The sequence below is a fragment of the Labrus bergylta genome, chromosome 1 (genome assembly GCF_963930695.1).
Source record: "Labrus bergylta chromosome 1, fLabBer1.1, whole genome shotgun sequence".
NCBI lineage: Eukaryota > Metazoa > Chordata > Actinopteri > Labriformes > Labridae > Labrus > Labrus bergylta.
The window spans coordinates 12,298,984-12,323,164 of NC_089195.1; the positions used below are offsets into that span (position 1 = coordinate 12,298,984).

Consider the following 24,181-nt stretch of genomic DNA (forward strand, 5'->3'; position numbering starts at 1 on the left):
ATGAATAAATGTTTTCGTAATACGTGGCTTGGAAGTGTAAAAACAAAGTGGGAAACATTTTTACAAAACGTGAGACAAATTCACAAATTGAAAAACACTTTTACCGAGGACAAAACAAATTTACAAACAACAGAATCTTGACGTAAATGTACCGGCCCTTTCTATCCTCCAATTAGTGTTGTAGTCAAGACCAGATTAAAAAAATCTGGTCCAGGCTAAAAAAAATCCCCTCCCCTCCCCTGATATCTCCACCCATGGACTCCACCCCCAGCCTAGAGCAAAACCTTTTTTAATTCTCGTTACAGAGGAGTGATGGGGGGTGGGGGGGTCATTACATTTAAAGAGACACACACACCAAAACGGAGCATTCTGAGAGAGCTGTTTTATACAGGGTGACAAACCTCCTCTGGTGCCTGATTCATGTTATATTCTGACCAAAGCACAGCACAGATGTTTCATTTAGAAATGGAAAAGGGGAATAACATGTCCTCTTTAACATAAACCATGAAAATTTCAAAAACTGAATCGTATTGGGCTAAAATTTAAATAGAAATACAGTGGCAATAGAAGTTATAATAATAATTATTATTATTATGATAAGCCAGTGGTTACTCTCTGATGTACGTCGCTTTGGATAAAAGCGTCTGCTAAGTGAATTGTAACATTGTTTATCCCTGAATATTTGATATTACAAAGTCTCGCGATAACATTGGTTAGGCGTGCGAATGACGCAGTTTGGTGTCAGGGGAGGGAGGGGTGCAGAGCAGCAGCAGTGTAGGAAAAGAGGAGGAAGCAGCAAGGATGGCGGAGTCACACCTCTGAAGGTAAAACAGTTATATTATCACATTAACAGGGGGCCTTTTAGCCCCACAATACGACGACGAGTCCCCCCACCTGTCCGTTAGTCTCCGGTTAAAGGCTGAATCACGTTTCAGTGTCGTTTCTGTGGTGGCGACCACGAACGCACTCTTTTGTTCAGCTCCGGAATGGCCGCTGTTTTTCACAGTTTTTTCCTTTTTCCCTCGGCTAATATTCAACACGGGAACATCGCTTAGACACTGTGCTACAGTACTAAGACATTTTTAGTGATTTTAGTGGCGTTTCTACTGCGATATCAGCCGCCGCGGCCGGTTCTTGTCTTCTGGCTGTAGCGGAGGTTTCCCCTCTCTCTCCCCGGCGGAGTGATCGCCCGACAGCCGCTCGGCTCGGCTCGGGCCTACACACACACACACACACACACACACACACACACACACACACACACACACACACACACACACACACTTACACACACACTTACATACACATACACACACACTTACATACACATACACACACTTACACACACACACATACACACATACACAGCTCCGCTTCAGTATATGCTTATCGTTTGGATGTGAGTACTCTTGTCAGGTGACACCTGCACACTCTGCATGGATCTACCAGTAGCAGTGAACACCTGTTTTAAGGTGTCATCTCGGCCGTGTTGTTACCTTCATCAGTATCTGACTGGAACCTTAGCAGCTAGGCTAACTAGCTCACGTTAGCACCGTTAGCATAACTGACGTGTTGACGTTTAGCTTAGCAGCTTTTATTTCCTGCCTTGTTGTCAGTCCTTATATGCGGCTTAGTGGGTGCATTTTTTACTTTCTGAAGATTGGTTGCTACTTAAAGTAACTGTAAATATTTATTTTCAACGTCAGTTTAGAGGCTAGCTTACTTTACATTAGACAGTTTTTTTTTTATGCTGCCTTCATGGGCTCCTCGGAAACATCGTACTTCCCAGATGTGCAGTCGTAATGACGACACACACCCATTCAAATCGGTAAAAAAGCAACAGACATGGACACTAGAAGTTAGGTTTGTTTTGTGTGGCTATGTTTATGTAATTAGAGGAGAGCTCCTTTATGCTTCAGCAGAAAGCACATTGAATGAGCATCAGAAATACTTAAACATGCCGGGGGGGATTTGGTCTTTACAGTAGCTCCAAAACACATGTACAACCACAGGGAATTCAAAATATAAGAACAATATTTACAAATACACATGTGCAGTGTCGATATGGCACGGAGTGTTGCACACAAGGCTCAGTGAAGACAGTGTTATCCAGCTTGTATCAGTATTGTACACATGGATGACTGAGAGAATTTGTTGACCGGTTTGCAGACAGATTGCAAGTTACATTATGCAACCATGCATTTCCTAGTTTTCAGTGTAGATTAGTCCAGGGCCAGACTAATCATCTGCCTGTCAGCGGGAGGGAAAATGAGCATCAATTACAGGTTGTTGTCGATGTTAATATACTTGCCTGGCATGCATTATAGTTAAGTTTGCTTTCTTAAATGTGCAACTATTGAAAATAAATATTAGCTACTAATGTTGCATTTTATATGTGCTGTACCATATTTCAATAGCTAAAACAAGTCTGGTAAATTAGAAAATATAAAAGTGTGCATGTTAGCTGTTATCTGCTGCAATGATTTACACAATATCTGTGTCAACAAGTCACTCCTGCAGCCAAAATAATCCAAAATGCTTTTTTTTCTTCCACAAAATTGGCAGTGATTAATCTGAGGGTGTCTGATAGCAGCTTGAGCTTCATCTAAATGGTGTGAAAGCATGATTAGTATATCCATGTGTTCTTCCAACAGGTAAAATGTACACATGCTGAGTGAGAAATATTTTCTGCCTTAAATACTTCAGACTTTTGGGATGTGTTTTAGTGCGACCGCTCTTAATACGTAATGACAACATTGCAATTTATTGTCCAGCCCAGGCATGTCATAGCACTTTAATTTGTTGCATTTATGTTACACACATGCTGAATTGTGTTCTGGATGCTCTCCCTCTTTAATCCAAAGGCACTGTAATGGATACACGATGAGAACAGTGTGCAATTATGCTTGGCTCTACAAGTGCTGGTATTATCAGATGTGGCCAAGATTTCCTTAGTGGAAACTTCATTAGCCTCCATGTGGGTTGCAAGTACCATGAAGTCCATTTTCTGGGAGCATTGTGTTAGTGTTGATGGACATGCATTAGCACAAGTTGAACCTCGTATCATAGGGCTGTCACTTTTTCAAGAGAACAACTTTGAACAAATTAAGAACATGACCCATCCCACCCCGCCCCAAAACCAACAGCCTGTTGACAATCCGAAAGGACAGACTAATGACATTAAAAAATATTATTCTCCAGAAACACAAGTCTATTAACTTGGTCAGGATCGAGTGCAGCTCTCTTTTTATTCACAATATGACCTGCTGACAAGAACACCCGTTCAGAGCGCAGAAACTTTCCTTCTACACACAAATATTTGCGAGCCATCTTGGAGAGTTGCACGGTTTTCTAGCAACCCTGTGTCTCTCCTCCAATCAGCTGCTGTGTGTAGAGAGAGGGGTCTCCCTCATGTCAGTCTGCATGTCCTGAATCGTGCCCCGTTGCTTTTGACACAACACTATTGTCCTCATCAGTCGTAGGAGTGCATGTGAGGTTCAAGTTACAATGAGAGTGCCCTCCTCTGGATCAAACTGCAAACTACTTCAGACGGTCCAAAGCCCTTATGGACTGTATATTGTAACTGAATTCAAATGGCTCATCACAGATTAGTTTGTGAATTTTCTCCCCCAGGTTGGAATTTAGAGTAAAAAGTGACAGTCCTGTTTAATTTACGTCTCCAAGTTGTCCCATATTTAGAGATACAAGTCACCAAAATGTGCAAGTTTTGTCATACCTTGATATAATACTTGTCTGTTATGTTATCCAATAGTTAGTACCAACGTCTCCAGCAGGGACATCATTGAATTGAAATAAACCCCACACAACTACAAAGTATACCAGTCCTCTTTACAATGCTATAATGAGAATATTTGTCTTTATATCAATGCTGTGTAGTTCAGTTTTATCAGAATCTGAACTAAAGAGTGGAGAAGAACATACTGGAGAAAAGAAAACATAATGCTGCAGGTTCTTTAGAGCACAGAGATCGTAGCGGCCGCATGCATACACTCAATGCAAAGTGCAGTCATAGAATATAGACGTCACTCCCCCCTCCAATTGGCTCGAGGTGAATTCTCCTGATTATATCCTGCTGCGATCTCACATCAGCTCACTCTGATTTGATTTCTGCAGAATAAATACGAGGAGACTGGAGGAGAAACTCCTGAAGTCCTGGGTGAAGTCTATTCTGTTGTTTGCGTTCACACATTCAGCTCCTCCGGTAAATATCAGGCCTTTTTCAGGAGTTTTCTGCAAGTGTGAAAGCCCTGTATATGAACCATTAATCCTGTATTCTTGTCTAAAATGGCTGTATCTGTTTAACTGTCATAATTAGAAAAAGTGAAATTTAAAAAAGTAACAAACATTAGGTTGGTTAACCACTTTATTCAAACCCTGTTATGACTTTTATTGAGGTAGTGCAGAAAACGTCTTCCGACACAGACATAAATCTGCGCAGATGAGGCTAACATGCAGTTTGTTATAAACAGAATGGTGTACCAGTGCAGGGACATAGAGTGCAGAACCATAAAAGGAAGTCGCTTGCACAGTTTGGTTTTCATGGCCCCAGCATTTGGCCTGGGCTGGCTATTGTCATTCTCGGCCAATAATTATTTTGCACTGGTATGCCCAGTGGTAGATGTCCACCTTCTTATTCATGACAGACTGAAAAAGCCGTGGATTCCCTTTTTTATCCACAGAAACACACTGTCAACAGTCCGTCATGTCAGGGGTGCTGGTATTGACCCGATAGTTCTTTTAACCAAAAGGTCATATGACCTGTTGTTGTGGGGGCTTCATGGTTTGAAAGCCACTTCTAAAGATTACTCTCAGCAGTCCTAACCTTTTCACTTAGCTCTGATCCTGAGCCAAACCTGCCTCTCTTTTCACCAAAGCTTAGCTCGTGCTTGTGCAGGGGGAGCTTTACTCCGGTTACAGAGACTAAACAGAGACAGACCAGCAGAGACATTGTGGCTCAGTTTGTCTTGTAAAGATCCGAAGGGGTGTGTGTTTTGTCTGGGTGTCTTTTAAGATGTAAATGTTCATTGTCGCGTTACAGACTTCATAGGGAACAGACCGATCGCTCAATGCATGTGAAGGTGGGGCAGTAGGTTTAAAGTAATGTCAACACCCGCTGGGCCATGTTTGTTTAGTAGGAGTGAGTTGGTATGAGGTTATGCACAGTACATTCAACAGATTTATGGGGACAGGCGCGTACACTCACTCACTCACACACACACACACACACACACACACACACACACACACACACACACACACTAACCTGTATTTCTTGGTACTGACAACCTGCACAACCTGTTGAAAGTCAAAGGAAGATATTGTCTGGATACTTATGTTTGTTCTTTTTTATCATTATATTCAGTTTACAATAGAGGTTGACGATACGACCTCAGATTCATATCACAGTATTTAACGGTGTTATAGCACAGTTTTACAGGATTGAGCATATGAACACATATCCCACACATTAAGACCCCCCTCAAAGAAGCCTGCCTGATGGGATGTCTTACTCATTTCTGTGCATGAGACCAGAAAAAGATCTTTTTAGAAGTCACTGTGCATTTAGATCTTGGTAGCTTCTATGTGGATCTGTGTGGTTTTTAAGTTTTGTTTCTCGCTGCTGCCAAAAACACCACATTTCCTGATATAACTCTATCATAATAAAAGCGGTTGCAGTGGTTAGCGCTGTTCCCACGCAGCAGCAAGACGGTTCCTGGTTTGAATCCCCCTCGGACAGGAGCCTCTCTGTGTGGAGTCTGCATGTTCTACCCGTGCATGGTTGGTTCTCTCCGAGTAATCCTGCTTCCTGGTGACTCTAAATTGCCCGTAGGTGTGAATGTGAGTTTGGCTGGTTGTCTGTCTCTGTATGCCAGTCTTGTGATTGGCTGGGATCAGTCCAGGGTGTAACCCCGCCTCTCACAGCCACAATAATAATTATTAAAATAATTATTATTTAATAATCTTGAACTTAACTACAAACCTTTAAGCAGGTAGACCCGTAGCACATAGCCTGTGTTAAAGCCCCAGGCAGAGAGAAAGTGATTTTGGTGTTTTTTGCTTTGGTTGGTAGAGGTGGGTTTGGGCATGCTAGTTGCTCATTGATGGTACCCAACGCTGAAATGGCGTATAACTGATGGCCGCCTTGCATAATTGAGAAATCCACGAGTGTGTAGAGTCAGTAAAGGTTCAGTCATGTCCTCTGTGTTGTTCTTTATTATGCTGACACTGAGACCACACGTCTTGTAAACAAAACAAACCATAACAAGTGTTATCTCGAGACACTTTACAAAAAGCAGGTAAAAGACCTTACTCTTTGTCTGTTAACATTACAAAAGAGCAGGTAAAAAGACCTTACTCATTGAAATGTTACAAAAAGCAGGTAAAAGACCTTACTTATTGCTATATTACAAAGACCCGGCCTATCCATCATGAGCACTTTAGCAAAGTAGCAAAAGTAACAGTGGTAAGAAAAAACTGCCTTATTAAAAGGCTGAACGTGTTCTGACAGGACGTCAATCAACGATCTTGAGGAGCCTAAGAGAGCTCAAGAGCTCCCAGGAACGTAGGTGGTTAGTGACTGCAGTGTTTCCCCTACCATTATACGGCCCCCCCTGAAGGTCAAGTAAAAAAACAAAATTATTATTATTTATTTTTGGGCTTTTTGTGCCTTTATTGTAGAGATAGGATAGTGGATAGAGTTGGAAATCAGGGAAAGAAGTCATTTAAGGATACCTTTCCCATAGAAAAGGACAGCTGTCATTAAAAGTAACACATGAACACCAAGATTCCTTCATGTCGTCGTGTCGCCGTGTCCCCACCCCCCCAACGCTGTAAACCTAGGGGAAACACTGGACTGAGATTTACAGATACATGCAGTAATATGATGTACTGTATATGCACAGTGAGAGAGAGAGAGAGATTGCGAGAGAGAGGGGCTCAAGGTGGCAGTTCCCCCAGTAGTCTAAGCCTATAGCAGTATAACTAGGAGCTGGTCTACACCAGCACCAGCCCTAACTATAAGATTTATCAAAAAGGAAAGTTTTAAGTCTATTCTTAAAAATACAGACTGTGTCTGCCTGCTGGACCCCGGCTGGAAGATGATTCCAGAGGAAAGGAGCCTGATAACTGAAGGTTTTACCTCCCATAGTACACTTAGAGACTGCAGGTACCACTAGCAGGTCTGCATTCTGGGACCGTAATGTTCTCGAAGGGCAGTACGGCACTAGTAGCCCCTTAAGATAAGATGGTGCCTGGCCATTTAGAGCTTTGTAAGTGAGAAGAAGGATCTTGAATTCTATTCTAGACTGTATAGGGAGCCAGTGCAGAGAAGCCAGGACGGGAGTGATGTGGTCCCTTTTCCTAGTTCTGGTCAGTACACGAGCTGCAGCGTTCTGGACTAGTTGAAGAGTCTTTAGAGACTTACCAGAGCACCCTGACAAAAGAGAATTACAATAATCCAACCTGGAGGGAACAAATGCATGAACTAGTTTTTCTGCATCATTTTGCGACAGGATATGCCTGATCTTAGATACATGCAGAAAGTGAAGTCATGAAGATATAAATGTTTGTGGTTGAATTGTCTTCCCATATTTTTTCTGCTAATTGCGGTGAGCAGAGTCTTCTTTTTTTGTTTTTGTTCCCTGTGTCCCTTTGAAATAGATGAGTGTTTCTCTACGTAAATAGTGTCAGATATTCTAGAAATAAATGACATTAATTACCATAATGAGTGACACTTGGGACGTCAACTGAATAGTAGAAGTTACAAAGATTGAGAATGATTTTAAAATGTCAACATGATTTTGTAAATATAACCAACCTGTTTTTCCTTTCTCCAACAGGAAATCTTCAAGGGATTGAAAAGAAACCTGAAAGAACTTATATCTGAAGGTCCTGGGATTGTATGCTGTTCAAACACTTAAGCATGTGGCCCACTGGTGCCTCAATCCAGCTACTTCAAAGGATTTTTTCGCCCATGCCATTTTAACAAAGGAACAAAGTATCAAAAGTGTACCCAAAAAAAAACCTTTGGATCACAAGGTCTTTATTTCCAGGATCATCATAAATGTGTGGGCCTGAACAGGGATGTTTTCCGTGAAAGCCTCCTGGGCTGTCTGCGTCCCCTTTTTCCAAAATAAGTAAGCCGACAAGAGAGACTCCCATGAGCAACTCTGCAGGAGGCCCGATAACGTCGACATGAGTAGTACTTTAGGAAAAGAAAAAGAATCGAAAGAAAAGGACCCTAAAGGTGGTCCAGCTGGGAAAGAAAGGGAAAAGGAGGCCAAGGCTCTAGCCAGCTTAGTCAAGGATGGGGGCAAAGAAACTAAGACCAAAGGGAAAGATGCCAAAGAAGGAAAGAAGGACACCAGCAGCTCGACACCGGGTGTTGCCTTCTCCGTTGACAATACAATAAAGCGGCCAAACCCGGCACCAGGCACGCGCAAGAAGTCCAGCAATGCCGAGGTGATCAAAGAGCTTAACAAGTGCCGGGAGGAGAACTCGATGAGACTGGACCTGTCGAAACGGTCCATTCACATGCTGCCCACCTCCATAAAGGAGCTGACACAGCTGGCTGAACTCTACTTATACAGCAACAAGCTGCAGAGCCTGCCGGCTGAGGTGGGTTGCCTGTCAGGCCTGGTCACTTTGGCCCTGAGTGAGAACTCCTTGACCAGTTTGCCGGACTCCCTGGACTCCCTCAAGAAGCTGCGGATGCTTGACCTCCGGCACAACAAGCTGAGGGAGATACCGGCCGTTGTCTACCGGCTGACGTCGCTTGCCACGCTGTACCTACGCTTCAACCGAATCACAACAGTGGAGAAGGACATCCGAAACCTGTCAAAGATCACCATGCTCAGCATACGTGAGAACAAGATTAAACAGCTGCCTGCAGAGATAGGTGAGTTTAAGCTATGTTGAAAGATGGGAGTGTAAACCCTTCATCAAATCCATAGTTTTATAAACCTTACATGCAAATGTATTCATGTTTAGTTTATACATTAAATTGTCAAATACATTTCTTCACAGGGTCTGAAATTAACTTTGAATCACCGGCTAAGCATTTATAGGCAAAACAAAAAAAAGTGTTTTTGTTTCTTGGGTAATAAAGTATTATGTCCCGTCGGATCAGATCGTAGATTTGAGTCACAGATCATTTTTATCAGATCAGGAATTTGAGAAATGATAAAAATAACATTTGCTCGCCTTCATTTTCTAAAAAAGAAGTCGTGCCCAGGTCCCTCCTGCTCCCCACTGAACTGCCCCTGCATTACAACATTACGAACTCAAAACAAAAATCTATCTGAGAAAAAGAAATTAGCTTTAAAGGAAGAATGTGCAACTATTTGGTCCAGTAGATGTTGCCTTTAAGCACCAGCATGAAACCAAAACAAACTGCTGTTTGGCCACACCTCCTCCACACTGAAGCTGCCGTTCTCCTACAGAGACACACCTCCAACCCCCCTCCACTCGCATTCGCATGAAGGAGTAATCAATTAGGACGTTCCATAATTAAGTACCGTTAAGTGCAAGCGACAGTCCTTTATTTGAGCTGACACCTGTGTCCTGCATTGTTGTGTTAGCATGCTAATGTTAGCACTCTTCAGTTAGCTCGTAGCTTCACATTTCATATAAATTGACACAGAATGAGTGTGATCTAAAAACTCTTACTAACATCCAAATAATCAGTGAGTATGTTCTTCTTCTTCTCTCTAGTCCTTGACTAAAACAGCTTTTATACTCAAGGGGAGGAGCCGGCCGTCCCGTCCATGTAAACACGGCTCTGACAACAACACAGCCAGCGTGATTCGAGCTTCTCATTTATCTGTATAGGATTTTATGTCTCCCCAATATCAATATCTGTACCTCCCCCAAAAATCCCATATCAGACGGGTCCCAGTACAAACATTTCCTTCGCCATGAGGCGGATTGCCCTCTGAAGTTAACTCACCTAATGGAAAATCTACCTTCTTTTTGTGCTCAGCTGGGTGTTAATTTCTGACTCTGCTACTTCGTTGTCTTAATGTAATGTTAGAGAGATGAAACACATCCTACACTCTGCACCAATGCTATTCAGATTGTATTATGATGAGTTGGATGTCCTCTGTGGGGCAGAGGGGCGGGTTACTGAAAAGCTCCAGATATCTGAACATGTCGTGCATCTTTCCACAGGCGAACTGTGCAGCCTCATAACTCTGGATGTTGCCCATAACCAGTTGGAGCATCTACCGAAGGAGATCGGGAATTGCACACAGATAACCAACCTCGACTTGCAGCACAATGAACTCTTGGACCTCCCAGAAACTATAGGTAAACAAACTTCAGGCAACGAAAGAAAACGTACCTGTTTATTTTAGTCGACCTGTCTGCTCCCACTGGGATTTTACGTATATTCTAATTTGTATAACTTAAGCTCTGTTTTTATTTTCTTGTCCCAGGCAATCTGGCAAGCATAAACCGCTTAGGTCTTCGATACAACAGATTGTCGGCCATCCCCAGATCATTAGCCAAATGTCGAGAACTGGAGGAGCTAAACCTCGAGAACAACAACATTTCAGTGTTGCCAGAGGTAAGCACAACCAAGAGGGCCATCGCTGCATAAAAATAAAACTATTCTTAATACTGGGCTCTATTTTTCTTAAAGCTAAAATCAACATTTATAATTTCCTGTAAATTTTAAATTCAGACCTCTTGTCCTGTCGTCTGATATTCATACTTCCTGAGGTCTAATGCAGATTAATTCCTTTGTATGCCCGATGTTTGCTCGTACATCCAAAGTAAATATCTCATTATTTTGCTAAAGAGTTCTGTTCTGATCGTATGGTTTCGGTCTCTGTGCCGGACCAGGGCTTACTGTCGAGTCTGGTCAACCTGACCAGTCTAACACTGGCCAGGAACTGCTTCCAGTCGTACCCCGTTGGAGGACCGTCCCAGTTCTCCACCATCTACTCCCTGAACATGGAGCACAACCGAATCAACAAGATCCCTTTCGGTATCTTCTCCAGGGCCAAAGTGTTAAGCAAGCTCAACATGAAGGTATGAACACAGGAGGGGGTTTTCACTCCCGTCTCATTCCATTTTAATAATCCTGTCCCATCCCAATCCTGGTAGACTGACTCCTGTACCGTCCCATCCCACTCCTCTTTATTTATTTTTTATGTTATCTTTACTTCACCTTGTCCTTTTGGCCAGTGCGTTGGCAGTACTAATTAATTTACCTGTGATGTCTTGTGCCATAGGAATCTATCACCTGTCATGTATATAGCTCTGTCTGTAGAGACTTTAGAGGGTCACCGGTTCAAGTCCCAGTGTGGATCAAGTCTGGAAGTTAGTCTGGTTGCTAGGTCACTTTCTGAGCAATGCCAAGGTTCAAGGGGCACAGAACCCCCAGCTGCTTGAGCGCTCCTTCATGTGCAGCCCGTCACTCTGACATCTCTCATCAGTACATATTTTATGGATCCTGTTTGTGCATGTGTGTGTGTGTTCAATAATAGAGTATCCTAGTAGTTTCCTCTGGTGGGATTAATAAAGGAAATCTTCTTCTTAAGACGCATGTCAGTAACTCTACCTGCTGTCTCTGAATACATTGTTTAATTTATGCGATGGCTGCAGCGCGTGCGAGACCATGCAGTGTGAAGCTGATAGCAATGACAGCCTTCATTAATTTATTTTTATGTGCATAGAAAACTTCTGTGATTCCCGCTCCTGTCCGCTCCAGTTTACTGTTTTTCCTGTCCTGTGATTAGAAGTGAAATCCATTCCCATCCCCCTGGAATCCCACGAGAATCCTGTCGCCTGTGGTACTCACTGAAAGCAGTGAGAAAAAGTCAGTCAGCCTGTTTATAAAAAAAAAAAAAAAAAAATTCTAAATATGTCTAGCTTCTATAATCAGACTTGGACGTTTGGTGCTTCTCCCAGCAGACGTGTTCTATTAGAATAAAGCGCACAATGACTTTAACAATACCTCAGTATGTTCAAGCATCCCTGTAAGCCATGACTTTGACAGCGGACCAGAATGCACCAGAACCATGAAGCTAAAACAGCCGAGCTTAATCCAGCTGTCATTATTATATAACCTTTACACCTGTACTTTTCCTGCCCTGACATGTTGTAATATTTTCAGTGAGAAAGCCTGTGGGAGCATGTGAGATTAAGTTGGATCAACTTTTCATACTTGACTTCGGCAAAAACACAAATTATCCTCTCACGAGTGAGTGATCCAGAAGAGTCCCTAACGAATCACACGTCATGAGAGTGTTGATCTAAGTTTGTAAATCAAACATACAAGTATTAAAGCTGTTGGATTGACTACTATAGCCATTATCCCATCTTTAAATATTCATATGGATTCAGTGACGGCGTAATATTGGTGTCTCAGTCTGTGAAGTCACATTATGTTTTGGTGTTGAGAAAGCTCGGCACCGCAGGAGCTCCACATACACAGTCAGACATGCACACATACAGCGCTGCGCTCCCCTGCTGGCTCAGCTGATCCCGTCTCCCCTCTGTAACGCCTCTGTTACTACCTGTGTGGGATCACTTCATCCCCCTATTACACCTCAGGGGCATTCAGATTGAAGGAGAAACCTCCCAGTGATGTAATTATCGCAGCTTGAAACTGCAGTCTGTGATAGGACTATAATCATATACATAAATAAAAACAATGATGTACTTTGTTTGTTTTTTATATTGGCGATGTGCATACTTTCAGAGAGCGCCCCTACAGACTATGTTCCTACAGGCCTTAAGTTGAAAGCTAGATTTTTTTCTTTTGCAGTCGTTTTCTGAATATGTATGTTTTTGCGTCTTTAAGGTATTTGCAGCATGCTTGCTGTTAGTGCAGCATTTTTTTCATTTGCAGCAGGTTTCCATTCTTGCGTTCGTCATGGACTTCAGCTCGTGTTTTTGAGTTTGACATCAGGAGTGCATCTTTGCTTTTATCAAGTTGGGTCTGTTGTTCTTATTTGGACATGTTTAAAGCTTGAACATTTTTCAATATTGTCCAATAATCTTCTCAAGAACATTTTAGGTGTGCATACTTTATGAGAATGTTTCTAAAGGAGACACCAATAAAGGTGACGTCCTACAGCCCGTCAGCTGACAGCTGGATTTGCATCGTTTCACTTTCATTTTCTGAATATGTGTTGTTGCATCATTAATTAATTTTCAGAGTGCAGCAGGGTTTCCATTGTTGTATCCGTTTTTGCTTTTTGCTTGTGTTTCTGAGTTTGCATACTTACTGAATGTGCTGCATGTTTTTATCAAGCGGAAACTTCCGGTCTTGAAAAATTAAGCTAATGCTGAAGTGCAAAATCCTGCAGTTGTCCGCTTGAGGCTGGCTGCAAACGCACAGGAAGTCACTTACACACCACCACCAAAAAAAGTGTTTTTTTAAAACATAAATCAACATGTTTACAGCCTGGCACAAAAAACAAAATAGGTCTGATTAGCTCATGTCTTGATTGGCACACACTGTACGGGGGTGAATTTTTCTTTAAACGGCCACGTTTTGATTTTATGAGCAATATGTGTTATCCATAGTTAGACATGTAGCTGACCTGATTGACAGGCGGGCGCGGTGTAACAGTTTGTCAAGAGGCTTAAAACCCACCTCAGCTCCAGCTCTCAGCCTGTCGTGAAAGTTAGACTGAGACAGCATTTCCAGCATGGCGGTGGCTGCCGATGAGCTTACAGAACCCCCTGCAGGAACAGATGGCTGATGTCACTCAGGCTTCATCCATTAATATTTACAGTCGGAATTGTTCTTGTGTTGACCGGTGTCTGAATTGTTCAATGTTTTGCTTATAAGAGTTTGTTTTTCTGTTCTTCAGGACAACCAGTTAACGTCTCTGCCGCTGGACTTTGGCACATGGACTAGCATGGTTGAGCTGAATCTGGCCACCAATCAGCTGACAAAGATCCAAGAAGACGTCTGTGGTTTGGTCTCTCTGGAGGTGAGTCTTCCACACACAGGTAGCAGGAATTTAGCTCGCTAGTGAACCAACTCGATGAATTTATTCAAGATCACATAGATGGTCTACTTTCATTGTGTTAATGTGTAGGTGTGACCTGAGGTGTTCATTTTGACCAATATTTAATAAGAGCGCACTCACATGAAGCAAAGTTGTGCGGTACTACGGTTAGGCAGGATTGCCCCCCTCTCCCCATTCCCCCCACTGGTCTTCACTCACACCTCTTCTAAGCATGCCAGGGGCGAGGAAGTGTACCGAGCTTACACACAGATTGGAGCACTCACACTCGTCAAACGAACTGGACTTTAGGGGTCAAGCGCGGTACGGATTGCCTAGTGTGAGTGTGCCTAAGAGTGATGTGAGGACGCGTGTCTTTGAGGCTTTTCTTGGTTTCAAATAACATGTGCATTTTTATGTTCCTACTTCATGCCCGGTGTGTTATTTCGATATCAGGAGTGTATTGTTGCTTTTGTCATGATATATTGTTCTCATTGTGACATGCTTTTTTGTTTTAACAGGTTTTAATATTGTCCAATAATCTCCTCAAGAAGCTACCACATGGTATTGGGAATTTGAGGAAACTACGTGAGCTGGACTTGGAGGAAAACAAGTTGGAATCTCTACCCAATGAAATAGCTTATCTGAAAGATTTACAAGTAAGTGTTGGAAAGACTCCTCTTCTTTCTTTTTCAGTCTGAAGGAGCGGGCTCCTGGACTTGCTGTCCTCACCGTTAGATAATCAGCCACAGATGGTCTCTGTGAGAAATGAACATCAGTGTTGGATAAAACTGGCTCTGTTGTATCAACTACAAAAGATCAGGACTGTGTCAACGACTATGAGCCGATGTTTTTACACAATGTTTTATATCAAACATTTTACGACATTTTTTAAGTTGTCATCCTGTGAATTTCTGCATACTTAAAGAAATACATTTAGTCTTGCTAAATTAGGCTATTGTGTTGTAGCTGCAAAATGATCCTACTCACTGCAAAGAGGTGGATCTCCCATCTGTACAAGAGATGTTTTAATTCCAGAACTAACAGTATGAGTTTGATATGTTTATCTTAAAGGTCACATATTATCCTCCTAATAAGTCTCAGAGATCCTCAAAACATGTGTGTGAAGTTTCTTGTTCTAAATCCACTCTGATCCTGTATATGATCATGAACTATAAACCCCTCTATTTCAGCCCTGCTCAGAACAGGCTGTTTCTGTGTCTGTACCTTTAAATGTAAATGAGCTGTGGCTGACCACGCCTCCTTCTTTGGAAGGGCTTGGGTGTCTCGGTCTTTCTCACTCCATGTCCTATTGTTTACGGAAAGAAGGCAGACTCAGAGGGCAGAACAAACACCTAGCTGTGGGAGTGTCACCCACCTGGGGGAGGGGTTACTGCCCTTTGTGATGTCATGAAGGGAAACTCTCCAAACAGCCTGTTTGAGCACACATTTTCTGAAAAGTGGAGCAGGCAAAAGACGGAGAGGATGGACTTTTCTCATCATTGGGGGTTTGTAGACAGACTAGAGACACATATTAGAGTCAGAGGAACATGGTGAAGTGGATTTTAAATAATATGTGACCTTTAAGTTCCATTGAAGTTGAAATTATTCTGTGTGAATTGGTAAATGACTTTTACATCTTTAGCACTAATGCCAAACTTCCTGCTCCATTTGCGCTTTCTCATTAGAAACTGGTGTTGACAAATAACCAGCTGACTACGTTACCCAGAGGCATCGGTCACCTCACCAACCTCACTCATCTTGGTTTGGGGGAGAACCTGCTGCAGCATCTTCCAGAGGAGATTGGTAAGCAGTTCCCTCAAACTGCCGGCTTCATAGATCGCTAACATAAACACGTGACACCTCAGTCTTACAAGAGCTGGAGATATGTGACTCTACCGGGGAGGGAGAGCGTCCTCTAGTGACGCTGCACACTGAGAAGACGTATGGGGCACCTGATTATCAGAGCTAAGAAATCCAGTTCATAATTTTTCAACAAGAACTTAATAATGCTCCTTATAAACATGAAAACTGAAAAACACTCAGTTCATGGTCTATCCACGCTGCCTGGATTTAGATACAAGTGATTGGTTACTGTTTGAATGTTGGCATGAAGTCACATGACCTGAGTGTTTGACCCCCCCCCCCCCCCCCCCCTCAGTGTTTCTTATGATATTGAGGTCTAGTCCACACATAGGCAGGTATTTTTTTTAAACTGAGGTTTTCATCCTCTGTTTCAAAAAATAATCCTGTCCACATACACAAGTTCCCAAAAACATGTTCATCCACATGAAAATGCAAAACCTACTGTTATGGCTGTCATAAGCACGCCAAGTCAAAAATGATGACCTTGACATGCTAAAATGTTCTCGCCATTTCTCTGCAATGACCATTTTATTTTACAGAGTCGTCCATTCCTGCATCTCTGCCCGTCAACATAGATAGTGGGAGAGTATCTGTGAGCTTGTAAAAAGTCTATTTAGCATCGTTAGCACCAGCGCCAGTTTGGTCACATCTGCCATTAATGCATTAATCTAATTTAAACTAAAGAGACAGCGTCACACGGAGGAGAAACCGGTGCACAGCGTGAACAAAGAACAACGCTCTGTTTTTCCCGTCTACACAGAAACACCTTAAACAGTTTCTGAACATCTTCACCCTGGAAGGAGTTTTACTAAAAGAGAGATTTAAGTGACCTGAAACGCCGTTTACGTACGAAAGGTCAAAAATACCTGCCTACGTGTGGACTGAACACCCACTTAATGCCCCCACCCCACAGCCTGTCACATGTCTGTATCCCCCAGGATGCAGAAACCATTAAATGGTTAATTTGAATTTGAATTGCCCCCCGGGGACAAATAAAGTTTTTTGAATTGAATTGAATTTACTCACATCGCCATATCTTTGTCCTGCGACGTACATTTCAATAGTTTTATCAGATCTCTTTCTCTAGACGTGAGACGAAGCACCACACTCAGTGCGATTAAACTTGAGACGTTAGCAGCAGACGATTCTTTTTGTTCACAAAGTTACGACAGGAATCAGATTCTAACAGTTTACATGAAGCTACGAGCTAACTAAAGAGCACTAACATTAGCATGCTAACACAACAATGCAGGACACAGGTGATTGCAGAGTGTCGTCCACCACTTGCGTTCCATTTGATGATTTTGTGCGGACGCAAGAGGAGGAGGGTTGGAGGTGTGTCTCTGGAAGAGAGCGGAGGCTTCAGTATGGAAGAGGTGTGGCCTAACAGCTTGTTTTGGTTTTACGCTGTTGCTCAAGGGCGACCTCTACTGGATCAAAAAGTCGAACATTCTTTTTTTAAAGGTTTTTCTTTACAATCACAGTTTAGAGAAAAACAAAGGAATGATTTCATCGGGAGTTGGGAGGGCGGCGTTTTGTTCCTGAAAATCAGTAGTTCACTTATCTCCGCCCTTGTGTCTCTCTCTGTATGACGGCTTCAGTACGTTTCTCTTCTTACTGTCCCTGTCGTCTGTCCTCAGGTACACTGGAGAACCTGGAGGAGCTGTACCTCAACGACAACCCCAACCTGCACAGCCTCCCGTTCGAGCTGGCCCTCTGCAGCAAGCTGTCCATCATGAGCATCGAGAACTGTCCCCTCAGCCACCTGCCGCCGCAGATCGTCGCCGGAGGCCCCTCCTTCATCATCCAGTTCCTCAAGATGCAGGGACCGTACCGTGCCATGGTCTGAGCCTGGAGCAGCTCCATCCCAGACCTACTTAAGACCCCTCCTCTCGCTCTGCGCTCTGACGCCCGCCCGCCACACTACGTGTATCATACACTGTAAAGAAAGCAGACCACCAAAATCAGTGGTGGGGGCAAACAGGACGAGGAGGGGGGGAGGAGGAGGAGATGTTTCTTTCACCATCCTTAGGCAGACTCGAGGGGATTCTTTGGAGGCGTGGCTATCGTGGTCATTCTCGGACCCCTGCTTATCTTTCATTCCGAAACCGTACAAAAGGAAAAACATTTCCCTCCGTTTGCCAAAAACTGAAGATATATAAAGTTCTATATATTGAGTAACTGTGAGCTACGTGGCAAGTCTTTGAAACATATACGCCGTGCTCCCATCGCCAATGTATCTACAGTCATTACATCATGTGAGCGAGGAAACAACTGTATGCAAAAACGCCGTCACATTTACTGCTGCTGCCGTAACCCTGTCCTCTCGCCACGGTCGCTTTGGATACGCCCTCTTTCTTTTGTTTTTACATCAGCGTCACTCAGAATCACTTCTGTTAACGGCTTCTTGACCGCAGAGAACAAAAAGGTCTACGGACGGCGTGCTCTTTTTTAAAACTGTGCCTACGTTATGAGCGAGCCGCGGGGTCACCTCTAAACGCAAATGTCCGTGAGAATACAAAGGTATAAATTATTTCAAAGGTTCTTTTTTTTTTTTTTTTTTTATCACTGCTGTTTTTACCTTCTTCTTCTTCTCTTTTGTTTTTACTGCTTCTTCTTCTGCTGTTGCATTAATCTGTAATCGAGTGATATCGGCTGTAAAAACGCGGCGCTGAGGCGTGTCTAACAAACTGCAGCGGCAGTCGTCGAACATGAAGCCGGTAATGTTTGTAAACAAACGTGAGAAACGCTGATCACGCCTGCTTTAAAAGAAAATAAAAATATCTGTGAGATGGGTGGCGCTGTGACCGCCGCTGCCAATATCGCTTCACGTGATAAAAGGTATTTAAAAACCACGGTTGGCGGGACGAGCGGTCAGAGCGTTTTTTCTTTTTTTATGATGTAAACAAATCCTGGTTGTTGCCTTGAGTGCAATTTTTTAATTCTGTTTACTTCTTTGATATTATTGCCAGTGTCGGGCTGCGCCGCTGTCGTTCAATTGATCGTTGACCAACATATCAGAAAGGAAACGCCGGCGTCTGTCGCGGTCGTGGCGAGTTTAAACGAAAGTGAAATCATCACACATTGACGTTTAATCTCGGACCGGGTCTCTGAATTTTAACTTCTTAATATCTTCTTTGTCCCACACTGTCCCAGCAATGCTGCTGCTCTTATGCACTTTTTACGGAGACATTGGCGCCCTCTAGATGATGTAAACACACACAGCAGCCTCTCAGCGGTGACTCGCGGCAAGGGGCACTCGGTCTCTTAAAGAAGTATTTTATCGTGTGCATTAAACGTGGACGTTGGCGGGCTCAGAATAGGATCCTTTTTTTTAACCTGTCAGGAACTCGCTCTCTTGAACTGTGACAGATTTTTCCGTGCGGCCGTGAGATGTTTCCCACACGTTGCTTCGTCCTTGGCGAGCGCACGGTTTACTTCACATCAGGATTGTTTATTTTGAAATCATTTGACGGTGAGTGTTTTCTTAATGAGATGTAATATTCAGTTAGTATTATTTTCAAGTGTACATGAAACATCCCGAGCGGACGGTCGGCGACCCGACGTTACTTTTTCAAAACGTGTTGCATCCCAGCTCGCTCTTCAATCATGATTCTGTTACTCGATGGAAACATGTGGGTCTACTTTTTCTTGCAGCAGCTTTTGCGTGTTTCAGTGGGCTGTGGTTCGGTCTCCTCCTCGGGGAGAGCTGAGCGATGACGGCGCCGCAGCTCACCTCCGCTCTGGGGGGGCGGGTTTGAGGTGAACGATGTACCGCTGCTTCTTATTTACCAGCAGAACCTTTTGCTGCTTCTGTGGACTGAAACTGATGCTGTACAAGACGACGGGGGGTGGGGGGCTGGACAAAGGAAATATCCACTGATACAGACTTCACTAAAAAACCTGACAAGAGACAAACCTCCCTGAGTTTTTCCATCGGGCGTCAGGCTCGCTGGTTTCTCTCACAGATCAAATCGTTGGGACGCAGCGATGAGACAACAAGGTGCATATTTGAGCTTCACGCACTTACAGTTTAAGACTGTCGGGGAAAAAAGACAAAAAAAATGTAAAAAGGGCTTTCTGTGTTCACGCTCGACAACACACCGGAGGCATTGCATTCCTGGGTTTTCTATCAAAGCTTTGGAAGTTTCTTTTTCTTTGTGTATTTTCTTTGAGCTGTAAACTATTGTGTGACAAATGCCTTCAACGAGTACTCAAAAGTGAGATGTGCATTAGGTATGCAGCGCCAGTGCTGTGACCCGTTTTTACATTCAGTCTCTGTTTTTTACTTTTGTCATGTGCCATTTTGCGACGGGGGTGAGCGTGCCAGTGTACGGAGAGGAAGGCGGGGCGGAAACTGAACCGGGACGGATCGACCGGAGAGCATTTATCAGATCCTGGAATGTAGTTTTTAACGTGCGGAGGAGGAGGAGGAGGAGGAGGAGCCCGCTCAGTCAGAGGACTGTTGTTTGGATCCAAAAGATGATTTAGAGTACCGCTGCATCCAAAATAATCGGAGTAGAATTGGTGTTTATTTTTCTAATGTCTGTGATTTGCGGCCGCTGAGGGCGTCGCTGAATCTGTGGTTTCGCTCCTCTCTGGTTTATAATCGATCTTTTTTTCTTGCCTGGTCGTTTTGTACAGGAAACAAGCATGTTGACATGACTGGTTCGGGTCAGAACCGGGGCGTTTCTGCGTAGAGGACTTCGATTTAGTGGCTTCGGTGTGTCTGCAAACGCTCCCTTTTTTTTTTTTGTACATTACAAAGGGTATCGAGGCGTTGCGTTTGGCGATGCTTCTCCTACTTAATCGACTTTGACAAGCAGCCTTAATGCTCTCTTTTTTCTTCTTTCACGTGTTTGTTGGGCGACTCCTCGTGTCTAAGGCCGCTGACTGTACTTGATGACGAAGGTTAAAATGTTCTTTTGGCCCTGGTTACTCTCTGTCGTCTTCTTCTTTTGCCCTGTACAGAAATGTGGCGTCCTGGTCAACTCAGTATTACGACGTCTGTAATGTGACGACAGTAAACGCCATCGTGCTACCAAGTGGATGTGCGTCAGCTTGTGTCTCACTTGGCTTCGGTGTTCAAGGGGAACTCCACCAAAACTTACTTTTTTCCCTTTTTTTTCCCAACATGTGTTTTTCTCTCCGCTCATATCGTGCGGTCGCCCGTAGTTCTGAAACCATTTTTCAAATCGTTCATGTTGCCGTTGGATCACATTTTCTTCATCTGATAAAGCACATAACTACATCCACATCCTGCTTAAGTCAGTTCAAGTGGAGTGGCCCTTTAAGGCGAAGCGTCCCTTTTCTCTCCCGTTTGCTCCGCTTCTTGATTCGAGCGCCGCACGTTCACCGAGCAGAACCTTTGATTAAAAACCACCACGCAGATAAATCGCTCTTCTTCTCCTCCGGTCAGTAAAGGGATCCGGCTCCACGGATTGGGCAGATGTTGAAGGTGTTTTTTTTGGGTGGGGGGGCGGGGGGGTCGAGCAGATGCAGACGTGACTACCTCTATGTGAGTCTTCATCGCTAACCACGGTGACCAACATCCGGTGCGAGGTGTTCCTACCTGTTCGCACACAGACGCGTGTTGAAGCGGGAACGTAGATCTGGACCAGCAGTTCTTTTTTTGTTTTGTTTTTACTAAGCATCCTTCAGTTGTTTTTTATTTCTGTTAAACACCTTTATAAAAGTATTATTTTGAAAAGCAAAAGAGGAAGTAAACACTGATTTGTGTGCTTGTTGTAAATGACAAACTTAATCAATGCCGCCCCATTGTAAGAGAAAACAACTAGCTGCAGAGTGCCGCTCTGCAAACGAGTAAAAATGACCATGTTTGGTGATGTTCTGTATGTACATACATCTTTTTAACTGTAATAAACCGATAAATATTTACAAATTTATCACGTGTTGTGTCTTTGTCATTCTTTTGACCTTTGTTTAAAACGAATGGACGACCCCATCTGTTCCTGGCAGTCTCCATGCTGGAAATGCTTTCTCAGTCTAACTAACGGCTGAGAGCTGGAGCTGAGGCGGGTTTTAAGACCTGACAAACCGTTACACCACACCCACCTGTCAATCAGGTCAGCTACACACCTTATTGTGAATAACTCTTATCCTTCATCAAATCAAAACTGATGAGTCATCAAAACATTCACCCCCCATACAGTGTGTGTCCATCGAGACATGAGCTAATCAGACCTATTTGGTTTTTTGAACCAGGCTGTAAACATGTTAATCTCTGCTGTAAAAACAGGCTTTTTACAATGGGTGTGTATGTGACTTCCTGTGCTTCTGCAGCCAGCCTCTAGTGGACATTCGAGGAACTGCAGGATTTAACACTTCAGCATCGGCTTCTTTTTTCAATACCAGAAGTTGCTGCTTGGATTAGTCCCATTGAGATTGGAGATGTCCCTTAGAAGGAAGACCTGTCATCAGTCATCAGATAAAACGGTTGCAGAGAGAACATATGGATTCAGCAAGGTTTACTCTAATAGTTTGTTTTTGACAGGACTTATTTCTGTTATAATAACCCAATAAAAACTGTCAGCTTTAAAACTGAACTTTTCCATCATTAATACATTTTTAAGAATCCCATTAAACAAACAGCTTTGACTCAAAAGCATGGGATAGATTAAAACATTTCAAAAGGTGACATCACATAAAAGCAAGTCTAAAAGTGATTTTGAAGAAGTGGTTTAAAGGATGTCTCTGAATCTCCTCAGCGATGAACAACATGTTAATCATTCAAGGTCGTGTGTGATATGTAAAGTACAGAACATGTCTCATCAGATGACACAATGGCAGCAGCAGGCCACAGGTGTATTACAGATCAGTGTTTGTGTGAGTTGTCCCTCTCTGCTCCTGTACAACACCGCCCCCTGCTGGTGAAATAGAGCCTGAGTAAAGTTGACGGTTGAAGCTGCATACTGAGAGCTCTGCCCGCCATGAAGAGGACTGAATGCAACATGAAGCTATACATTAAAGCCATACCCAGTACCACTCTGAAATCCCCAGGATGTCCCCTAATCAAACCCAAAGAGAAAATCTAGTTATCACACTCATTAAAGAAATAGTATACATATACATTTTCTCAGACAATCTGCATTTCTTAATGTGGGACACTGAAAAGTCTATGTTAAAAGGCCTAAATCACCTTAATTCAAGTATGAAAACCTCACAAGTCTAAAATGTGCAATCCAATGTTCTGTAATTTTAAAACTTACAATGTTATTGGTGTTACAAAACACAAAGGGACAATAATAGTTTTGATGCATTCAGTAGAAAGACAATAGGCTATTATATCATCATATCTGACATGCAGAGAAAGCAGAATGTAATGAACATTTTATGCATTAATTTATTCATCTTAAAATGTTAAAATATTTTCTATTCCATATGTCTGTCCTGAACAAAAGAAATGCTTAGCCAACTAACACCAATACTGTTTTGTTGACTAGTTGATTAATCGATCGTCAACTCTTCCAAACTGTGTTTTTCCACATAGAAATATGCAACATAACCAAGGTTTCTTAAAAATATGTCATTCAGCATGGAAAAAACGACCAATAAGTCAACAAATAGCTCCACAAAACAGGAAACGCATACAATCATAACAGGCATATTTGAATGCAAAAAACTGTCCCACATTAGGCAAATCAAAGGAAATTTTAATTTAAAATAACAAATATACAGTTTATTTACAACATAATATAATATTTTTTGATGAACAAGCATATCATAAAAAACATCCAGATAAAAAAAGTAGGATTGTTTTAGTTATAAGAAATGTATATCCTTAACATTAAGTTTGTCTAAACAGTATGTCCCTGACCTTTGGGTGGTCTTCACGCTGTGTACTTCCTTTTTGAAGATGGTATCATTCTAATCTATGATTGGACATTTGAGAAGTCATGTTATTTTGATCACATGACATCACAACTTGTGTTAACCCTTAGTTTTATTGACTTTCATTTGTTGTAGGAAGACCTACACCCACCTGAGTGTAGGTGTCCCACATTTGGCTAATTCACATGTGAAAACGTCTCTCTTATGAAGCTTCACTGAACTGATTGATCTCCAACATGCTTCTGCTCACCTCTGAGGAAGGGTACAGCAGCTCCAACGAGTCTAGAAAAAAGGTAGCTTCAGCACCTCCAACACTTTACCTTTGAGTTCTTCTTCAAACATAATCTTTCCTGAAACTAGGAGGCTGCTGGCCGCAGTAGACGACAGGTGTCACTGTGTCTTTGCACTCCGTCTGCGCCCACATGCATCAACAAGAGCCGTGACAGAACGATGTTTACCGAAAAACAGTGAGTCAGGAC

The 24,181-nt window shown here is 42.9% G+C and overlaps 1 protein-coding gene across 1 annotated transcript; it reads left to right on the forward strand.

The window, feature by feature from the left end:
* The first annotated feature begins 716 nt into the window (after positions 1–716).
* On the forward strand, positions 717–21,757 carry shoc2 (SHOC2 leucine rich repeat scaffold protein). Its single transcript, XM_020653254.3, has 9 exons — positions 717–824; positions 7,860–8,917; positions 10,189–10,326; positions 10,455–10,585; positions 10,864–11,052; positions 13,848–13,970; positions 14,507–14,644; positions 15,674–15,791; positions 17,492–21,757. The coding sequence occupies exons 2-9, from the start codon at positions 8,215–8,217 to the stop codon at positions 17,698–17,700; spliced, it is 1,749 nt and encodes a 582-aa protein (XP_020508910.1). The 5' UTR covers positions 717–824; positions 7,860–8,214; the 3' UTR covers positions 17,701–21,757.
* Positions 21,758–24,181: the final 2,424 nt, after the last annotated feature.

Coding starts and splice junctions, on each gene's coding strand:
- shoc2 (XM_020653254.3), top strand. CDS start 8,215: ATGAGTAGTACTTTAGGAAAAGAAAAAGAATCGAAAGAAAAGGACCCT. Junction 11,053..13,847: donor TAAGCAAGCTCAACATGAAG/GTATGAACACAG, acceptor TCTGTTCTTCAG/GACAACCAGTTAACGTCTCT. Junction 15,792..17,491: donor GCATCTTCCAGAGGAGATTG/GTAAGCAGTTCC, acceptor GTCTGTCCTCAG/GTACACTGGAGAACCTGGAG.